Source organism: Sciurus vulgaris (genome assembly GCF_902686455.1).
Source record: "Sciurus vulgaris genome assembly, chromosome: 4".
NCBI classification, from domain to species: domain Eukaryota; kingdom Metazoa; phylum Chordata; class Mammalia; order Rodentia; family Sciuridae; genus Sciurus; species Sciurus vulgaris.
This window is the reverse complement of record NC_136464.1, coordinates 139,794,293-139,803,562: the sequence shown is the minus strand read 5'-3', so window position 1 is coordinate 139,803,562 and position 9,270 is coordinate 139,794,293. Positions and strand designations below refer to the sequence as shown.

At 38.1% G+C, this 9,270-nt stretch overlaps 1 protein-coding gene across 2 annotated transcripts in view; it reads left to right on the top strand.

The window, feature by feature from the left end:
* The first annotated feature begins 6,000 nt into the window (after nt 1-6,000).
* VWA8 (von Willebrand factor A domain containing 8) overlaps nt 6,001-9,270 on the top strand; it is a 718,869-nt gene continuing 715,599 nt past the window's right edge. The window contains exon 1 of one of the 2 annotated variants that reach the window (XM_079136497.1): nt 6,001-6,300. In XM_079136497.1, coding sequence (XP_078992623.1) covers nt 6,138-6,300 — 163 coding nt within the window. In that variant the 5' untranslated portion in view covers nt 6,001-6,137. The remainder of the gene's footprint in view (nt 6,301-9,270) is intronic. The other variant, XM_079136496.1, reaches the window with a different exon arrangement.

Genomic DNA, 9,270 nt, shown 5'->3' with positions numbered 1-9,270 from the left:
ATCATGTAAAATTGAGATGGTGCTTTATATTACAAAGGAGGAATATATGTATCGTGAGATAACATAATTGGGAAATTGATTTAGAGAAGTCATGGAAGACTTCTTTATGAATTGGAAATTGTCCCAGCAAACTCCATAAAGAAAACCATACGTATACACATTATGGTTCAATTTATGAAAAGTAAAGATAAAGAAAAAAGCTTAAAAGTAGCCCAAAGGAAAAAAACAATTTTAAAAAAACCCAACAACTCTCTGTCTCTGTCTCTCTCTGTCTCTGCTTCTCTCTGTCTCTTCAACACACACACACACGCTCACTCACACACACACATACACACAATGATAATGGTAGACAATTTCTGTCAGAAAAAAAGTGAGCTCTAAAAGATGGTAGTATGGCACTTTTTCTTTCAATATTGTTTGAACTCAGGGGTACTTTACCACTGAGGTATGGCCCCAGCCCTTTTAAATTTTATCTTAGCTTTTTAAAAATTTTGTTCTTTTTAGATACATATGACAGTAGAATATATTTTGACATATTATACATACATGGAGTATAACTTCCCATTCTGTGATTGTACATGATGTGAAGTTGTACTGGTTTCACATATGCAACGTAGGGAAATATAGGCTTCTCATGAAGTTGCTGAGGTTGTCCTTGAAACTGCCATCCTCCTGCCTCAGCCTCCCAAATTGCTGGGATTATAGGCATGAACCACCCCACCCAGCTATGATGACACTTAAAGAAAAAAACATCGACCAAAATTCTATATTCACTATAAATGTCTTTCAGAAAGAAAGCAGATATTAATTTTTCAGATACACACAAATCAAGAGATTCATTGCCAGTAGACTCACACTACCAGAAAAGCTAGGTAAAGTTCTTCATGCTGAGGGAAAATATTACCTGATGGAAATGCAGATCCATAGGATGGGATGCAACACACTGAAAATGGTAAACATGGGTAAATATAAATGAGTATTTTCTTTCTTAAATTTTTTAAGCAAGGGGATGTGTACTGGATTTTGTGTGGTCAACATAGAACATCACTCCCACTTGAAACTACATTTCTTGGAATTCCTTTTGCTGTGTGGTTCTAGGTTAGAGATGCCTGGAATAAGAACTCTGGAATGCAGAAATAAAGCAGAAGCCATTACTCTTGAAGGGCTCTGGTAGTCAGACATGCTGAAAGACAGAAACAAAGGTAACGAGCAGTTTCACTTTGTTCTCATTCTCCTTCTGTTCTGTGTCCAACCTTCCCAACTTCTGGTGCTATTGTTCAACAGTGATCCCAAACTCTGCACCAAGTACTTGCTATGGGCTCACATGTCATTAAAATGACTCTGGGAAAGATTATAAATGACTGCCATGTTTTCTGATATGTTTTACTATTTTTTAGTTTTCCTTCTAACTGACTTCTTTTTGTGGCATCTGATAATCCTGTTTTCCTTCAGATGATCTAATCTGCTCTTGGTTTTGTTGACACTCTACATTTCTTGCTGCTTTTTTGGCCTCCTGATTTCATCTGTCTGTCCTTAAAGTGTGCTCTCCAGGATTGTCCTAGCTTGTCTGATTCTCTTACTCTTGTACATTCTCAGAGTGATCTTTTTCATTAGTCCAACAAACAGAAATTGGGTCTGTGCAAGCCATGGGAGGTCCAGGATGAGACACTGATCCTACTCTTAAGATGTCCAGATTCTATTAGGAAAGGCAGAATACTAAAAGAAGATTGTTTATAATATTGTAGAGTGAGTGGTGGAAGAAGGTTAGATCAAGAGGGGGCTTATGTAACTAATAAGGAGTTTTAAATTAATCTTGAAGGTAAAGGGAAATCAGTCAAGGATTTTGTGTAATAAATGACAATTAGATTTGCACCTTAGAAAGATCATCCTGGAAATGATGTGGAGAAGAGATTAAAGGGTGACAAGTTAGGAGGTTCCTGTAGCAAACAAATTATGATTAAGATCTAAGCCAGGGCAATGATAGAAAGACTGAAAAGAGGGAAAGGATCAGATGGCTATGAAAAGGGTAAATTACATGGGATTTGTTTATTTGAATATAAGAAGTGAAGGTATAAGAGAGCTGAAGGAAGGCTCAAGGTTTCTATTCAGCCTGACAAATTAATATGGGTTGCTAAAGACTCAGATAGGGACATATGAGGAGAAACAAATTCTAATGGAGAAGGGGTGAATTCAGTCTTGAGTTTAAATTACTTGTGAAGTCTTTAGCTCAGAATTATTCAATGTAGGCACTATTGATATTTTGTTCCAGGTAATTCTTTGTTGTAAGGGGTTGTCCTTTCCTTGCAGATATGTTTAGCAGCTTCCCTTGCCTTCACCTGCTAGATGACAGAAGCACGCACCCCTAGTCGTGAAAATAAAAAATGACCCAAGACATTGCCAAATGTTGGTAGGGCACAGGGTGGGTAGGACTAGGGAGGGACTAGGGAGGAAACTTGCCTGTTGAGAATCACTGATTTAGATGGAGATTGCTCCCATGGTTTTAACTGTCATGTATATGCTAATGATACTCATACTTGCATCTCAGCCCACAGTTCCTGAGCTCTAGACTCAAGTAATCAACAGCCAGACTGGCTGGGCAGGATGAGGACCAGTTTAGTTCAGGGTGATACTTACATTCCATCTGTACATATTCTTTCAGGATCCCATTCATGGTGCCAGTTCTTTAAATGCATAAGGGGCACAAACTGTTGTCAAATTCTTGTATGTACAGAGAAGTTTCTCTTGAGAAAGCAAAATATAAGAGAGGAAAGAGATATATGATTTTACTTTTGTTTATAGGCTTTCTTTTTTCCTGGGAGTAATGGTCCCTTAGTTGCTGCATAGGTACATCTTTTAAGACCTTTGGGAAATGTATGAATTCAAAAACAGACTATTCAATTACTTGGCATTTGTCAGATAATAGGTTGTCCTAAATTCCTGGATATAAGTGTGTCAAGGAGAATTCATTCTCTCTGTGTGGAAATAGAGCTAACACCTTTTTCTTCTTCAATTCATTATTTTCCCCAATACTGAAATTAATATATGTTTATAGCAGAAATATTTGAAACAAAAGTTTGTTTATTCATGAATGATCACTCCAATGATATTTTTCTGTATTTTATATCCTTAAATGTTTTTAAAAATTAGAATCATGTTGGATATATAATTTTGTTTTTTAGATTTTATAAACTTTAATTATAAAGATTTCATGACTGCAAATTATAATTCAGTTAACCATTCCTATTGAGTAATTAGTTTTTGATATTTAAGTATTATAAATAATGGTGCAGAAAACTTCTGCACCCCAAGTCTACTGTAACATCTATTTCCATAAGCTAGAGTCCTAGAGGGGTGTATCTGGTTCCCTGATATAGGTTGTCATATTGTATCCCAGAATAACTGTACCAGTTTCCACATTCATCCTCAGCAATATTTAAGATGATCCTCTTACCCCATTCTCATCTTTCTTATCAAGGAGCTTTTTAAAAATTGCTGCCTGTCTGATATTCACAAACTTTTTTTCTTCTTAAGTTGAGCAATAAGATTTGTGCTGTTAGGCAAGGGGTGTACCACCCATTGACACAGTGGCTTCTTTTCCTTCTTTTTTTAAATTACAGAAAAAATAGACACTTGTTTGAACCTGCATTTATTACAACAAATGTGTTACTTTTGTAATTTAATATAAATTTTCTTATGCCATCATCCACCCTGCTGAGGTAACCATAACACACTTGTACATGATCCTTCACACTGGTTTGCACACTTACATAACACATATCAACATAGGCATGGAAGGGTACTGTACATTTCTTTTCCTTTTACTATTATGCCTATTCTTATTGTTCTGCTCTTACTATTAGTTCTATCATGAACATTACTCTGCAGCTTGCTTTGATAACTTAATAATATGTCCTAGACGTCATTTCAAGTTAATGCTCATAGACTTATTCCTCCTCACTTTTAAAAATCAATAGCTGTGCACGTATCAAAATATCATGTGGTACCCCACTGATATGTAAAATTTTTATGTTTTTAAGTATATTGATAAATAAGTTTAATTTTAAAAATAAAAATAAGTAACTCACTTGAATAAAGTAATAAATGAACATAATACAAGGGTATATGGTGATGACTGGGCATGGTGGCATATGCCTGTAATCTCTGCTACTTGAAAGGTTGAGCAGATTCCAAGTTCAAGGCTTGTCTTGGCAGTTTAGTGAGACCCTGGTTTTAGTATATTTTATTACAAATATCCAGGAGCAAATCCTTCAATTGAATACATCTGAGGGACAAGTTGTCCAGTTGATCCACTCATATATATCCTTTAAGAACCATCTCAAACATCACCTACTCTGTAAAGCCTCACTGACCTTTCCTAGGTGTGACACTGTGCCTTAGAAGACCTTGAGCCTAAATCTTCTACATGTCTCACTGTATTGTGTAATTCTTTATTTGTATGTCTGTCTTGTATGCTTCATGTGAGCCCATTATTTCACAGTATCTAGCAAGGTACTGTTTATATAATTGTTCAATAAATGTGGTTGAATGACTGGGTGCTCTAACCCATATTGATCACCTCACTGTCTCCCCGTTAACTCCCAAATCTCTTAGTGCTTATATCAATCATTGTGCTGGCTGACTGCCTTAGATTTTTTCCCCTCCATTCTTTCAGGTGTGTACTGGGTTCCACTGATAATAAATATAGATGTCTTGATCAAGTGTATTTAACCTTTTCAGCCTCAGTTTCTTCATCTGTAAGGAAGGATAATAGTACCTCAATAAAAGCATGATTGTGTGAAATAATTCATTAAAGTGCTTAGCACAATACTTGGCACACAGTACATGCTCAAAGTGAGCCAAGGATTTTATACGCTTGTGTCCTACATCTATGTCATATCTCCCCAGCAGACTCCTAGGATGGTTGTGAAGAATAAATAAGATATTCATGAAACCATGTTGTAATACATTAAGTATTTATCACCTTTATTTTCACTGTCTCCCTAACTAGGTTGGAAGCCTATGTCAGCCTTATTTCCTCAAGTCCCAGTCCTTGAGCAGGATATATAAAGCCTTCTTTACCTAGCCCAGCTTCCATTTTACAGCCTCATCTCAATCACTTTCTTCTTGGCATCTATCATAGAGTTATGTGCTTGTGACATAGGTTCTTAAAATGTATTTAAAGATAGTGGCAGCTCTAGGATTAGCAAGGCCTTTAGCTCAAAGTGAGGCCTGCTCTCTTTGTTTGACTTGTCTGTAGAACTTGATACAAACTTTTTGCCTTGATCAAGTCACTCCTGACATTTTAGTGATGTAGAATAATTACATTAGGCTTTGTCTGCTTTGTGGTAAGGCCATTTTTGCTGTTGGAATGTATGAAGAGGAGGCTGCCTTAGTCAGTGCCCTACTTTTCTCTTACTAGAGACACAAGTTATGTTTATATAACGCTAATATTGCTGCATGACTGAAAAGTGCTTGATTTGGATACTTTCTGATAGTTTAAACAGTCTATACCACAGAAATGTAAAATTTCCACTTGAATTTTAGGAAGTGATAATAAAACATATAGAAACACAAACAACAAAACCTCCAAAGATTAAGGTTTTCAGTTACTGTATGGAAACACTGGTATGGTTACAGTGAATCAAGATAGATGACAGTTCCTATAATCTCATGCATGTTTTCTCAATTCAAAAAGGATCTGAAGTAGCACAGGGGTAAAGTGCATTACAGAAAGACTGAGCCACTAACCAAGAAAGGAAGCCAGTGCAAGTTATCTGAATTCCGAGGCTCCTAAAACCCTTTAGTATTTTCTGAGCTCCCCAGAGTTTATGGGGCAACAGGGCAACGACTGGAGGCAGGCCTGGAGAAACCAAGTATGCAGTCGCTGTGGAGGCGAGGTGAACGCGGGAGACGAGCCGGCGAATCCAGGCAGGCTCCTCCGGCTCGCGCTTAGCGGGCTCTCTCCACCCCCGGGGGCCGGGCCGGGAAGGCTGAGCCGGCCGCGCCGGGGGAACGAGTTTCCGGCGGACTCGGCGTGGTGCCGCTTCCTGTCCCCCTGGCCGGGCCGCTTCTCGCTGTTGTCCCGGGACGCGGTTGAGCCTCGGACCCCTAGACGTCCTTGGCAGAACCCCGATCCCATGCAATCCCGCCTTCTGCTCCTCGGAGCGCCTGGCGGCCGCGGGGCCTCAGCCTCCCGGCGCGTGCGACTGCTCCTGCGGCAGGTGGTGCGGGGCAGGCCGGGCAGCGATGGGCAGCGGCCGGAGGTCAGACTACTGCACGCTGGGGCGGGGGCAGACACAGGTAACCCAGGCGCTCCCGCCGTGCTCCTTGCAACCTGCGCTGGGTTCCGGCCTCTGCTTGCTGCTGCCTAGCCGCACTCGGCAGGAGCGCTTGCTGCCGGGGTTGCCACGAGATCTAAGTTCTCTTCCCGATCTTGCTGCTAAGTGCTGCGTAATGTGGGGCAAAGCGCTTGCACTCTCTGGGCTTCATTCTGTAACTTGAGTGTCTGGACTAAAGTTCCTAATGACCTGGAACAGTACTTTCTTCTCCTCCCCTGGCGCATTTACCCCTAAAATCTGATTTGAATTAGAGTACATGTAGAGGTTAATGCAGCAGGCTTGGTGGGGGGTGGGGTGGGGTTGAAAGCTGGAATTGACCTTGCCCTCTAGGTGCCAAAGAGCCTAGGCCTGGGCCTGGAAGCCAGGCTCTGTGATATTCCAGGCAGGGCTTCAAACTGAGTAGAAGCAAACATTCTGATCATAGAACCTGCAGTTTACAGTGTTATATCTATCTACAAATCTTTTGAAGATTTGCATTAGTCTTTCAAAGTTCCACATTTTCTTAGAGCTGAAAGTCACAGGTTAATTTGTTCAAAACCTTTGGCTTTACAATTGAAGTGGTTGAGTTCAGTTGAAGTGTGTGTGTGTGTGTGTGTGTGTGTGTGTGTGTGTGTGTGTGTGTATGTGGTGTGATCACACAACTAGTGACTACACTAGAATTACATGCTGTGATTTCTAAACTCAAGCTTTTTTTGGGGGGGGATCTCTACCTGAGGTGGTTTCAGGAGTCCTTTTTGTTTTGTATTGGAGTTTGAGTGTTTGTGATGATTAAGGGAATAGATTAGATGTATGTTGCTGTCTTCAATGTCAAAGTGATTTCTAGGCAAGATTTTGTAAATGTCATTGTTGCTTAGAATGATGGAGGTTTTCATTATGAAATTGTAGGTTTCATTGTTTCTCTTGCCTTCTGTCTTCACCTAATACTTTTTCTTCTCAAGAAATAAGTCATTTTTACCCTCCTTTCATTCATTCATTTATTGAACAAATACTTTACCTAGAACTGAAATTCAAATTTTACCTTTTCCCAGTTGTGGTGTCTAGATGTTTGTTTTGTTTTGATTCTTTATGTTATTTGTTTGTTTGTTGCTCCTCTGTCCTAAAGGCAGAGATCAAGGGCAGACATGTAGCATAACCTATACCTTGGGTTTTGGAGCTAAGCAATCTTGGTTGGAATCTACTCTGCACTATCTAGTCATGAGGACTTGAAGGTAGGTTACTTGTGTTCTAATTTTAACTGTAAGATGAGGTTAAGAAGAGTTTATCTGATAGGGTTGTTGTGAAAGATTCAATTTGTCAATACAATCCATATATTATTAATATTATACACTCTTAGCTAGGTGAAAGTTATTCTGCTTCAATGGCTTTAGAAGAAATGAAAACAGTTCCTTTTAGGTCAGAACTATCAGAACTATTTGGATAGACAGATGGAGGAGAGTTAATTGACAACAACTTTTTAAAAAATAAAATTTAATCTCTGTACCTGAATAATATTTGTTGATTGTAAAAATATCAGAAGCACCTGTGGATGTAAATTTTAGGTCTGAATTATATAGATGGTGATAAGTGCCCTCAAAATTTGTGTTATGTCCAACAATTCCAAGTACAGACTTTGGTTCAAATACAGGTCATGGACATGTTGTGAATAACAGTTTAACTTCTTAGACTCAATCATTGACTCTGGCAGAGTCAGAACACAAGAAGTACATTATGTTGACCTAATTTTCCTTGCTGCTGCAAAGATTAGTAATGCTGAAGGTTTGAGGCATGTGGATCAGTTATAAACTTACCAGAGATCTGGGCTCAAGTAAGAAAAGTTTCAAGCCAGGGAAACAGAAGGCTACCTTCTGTGTTGGCTACCCTGACACATTAGCCCAAGGCCTTCCAGGTTGGTGTGACCCACTTGGTAACAGAGGTCATATACTGATAAATGGGGAAAAAAAAAAAAAAAAAAAAAAAAAAAAAAAAAGCAGTAGGCCATAATGGTTTCATGTTTATAATGAAAAGAGGCTCTGAGCTGCACTAATACATGTGATCAGTAACTCACCAACTCCTCTCTAAAGACATTGTGTCTTTAGTAGTTTGAAAAAAAAAAAAAATAAAGTACATAAACAACAGATTATAAACTTCTCTTGTTTCCCCTGGACTCTGTCTTATTTATCATTATGTTCCTTTGGTGCCTGCCAACACTTTGTACTTAATAAGCATTCAGTGGCTTACTAGGTTAAAGATCAGAGAACCTGTGTGAGAAGCTGTGATTGCTTTGTTGGCTTTCAAGACAGAAACTTTACTAATCCTGATAAAAAGGAAGAAAGGTCATTTACATTAAAAAGAAAATCAAAACAACACAAAAACTCAAAGCCACTGCTTTTCAGATAGTGTGTCTATAATTTGTAAATTCTTTATTTCTTTACACTTCATTTTTTAGTAGTATCTCTTGGTTTTAGAAACAGAAGTTAGTTAACAAGGTTGTCTACTGCACAGTTTTCAATAAAGAGTATTATACTGCCTTTACACATAGGGCCAATTAAGTTGGTTCATTTAAATGGATTCAGATATACTAGAGATAAAATCAGAAATGTAACTATGTAAATCCATTATGACATTTAGTATTCTCCTTCAACACCATTATTAAGAGATTCACTGCTTTTTCTTTATGACTTCTTTGTATGAATTAAATATTTATAGGAATACTCTAAAATACTTTTCACAAGCAATCTATATTAATTATAGAAAACTGAAAAATACAAATTCCCTAAACAGTCCTCTCACTCAAATTTATAATTGTCAACTTTTTGTTATTCTATCAGATTTTATCTATCTCACTATAATAGATAAAATATTTATGCAAAAACATCTTTTAAAAAGTGGGATATGTGTTTTATAATTTGTCACATTGTTGTGAATATATCAACATAATATTGCCATGTGTGAT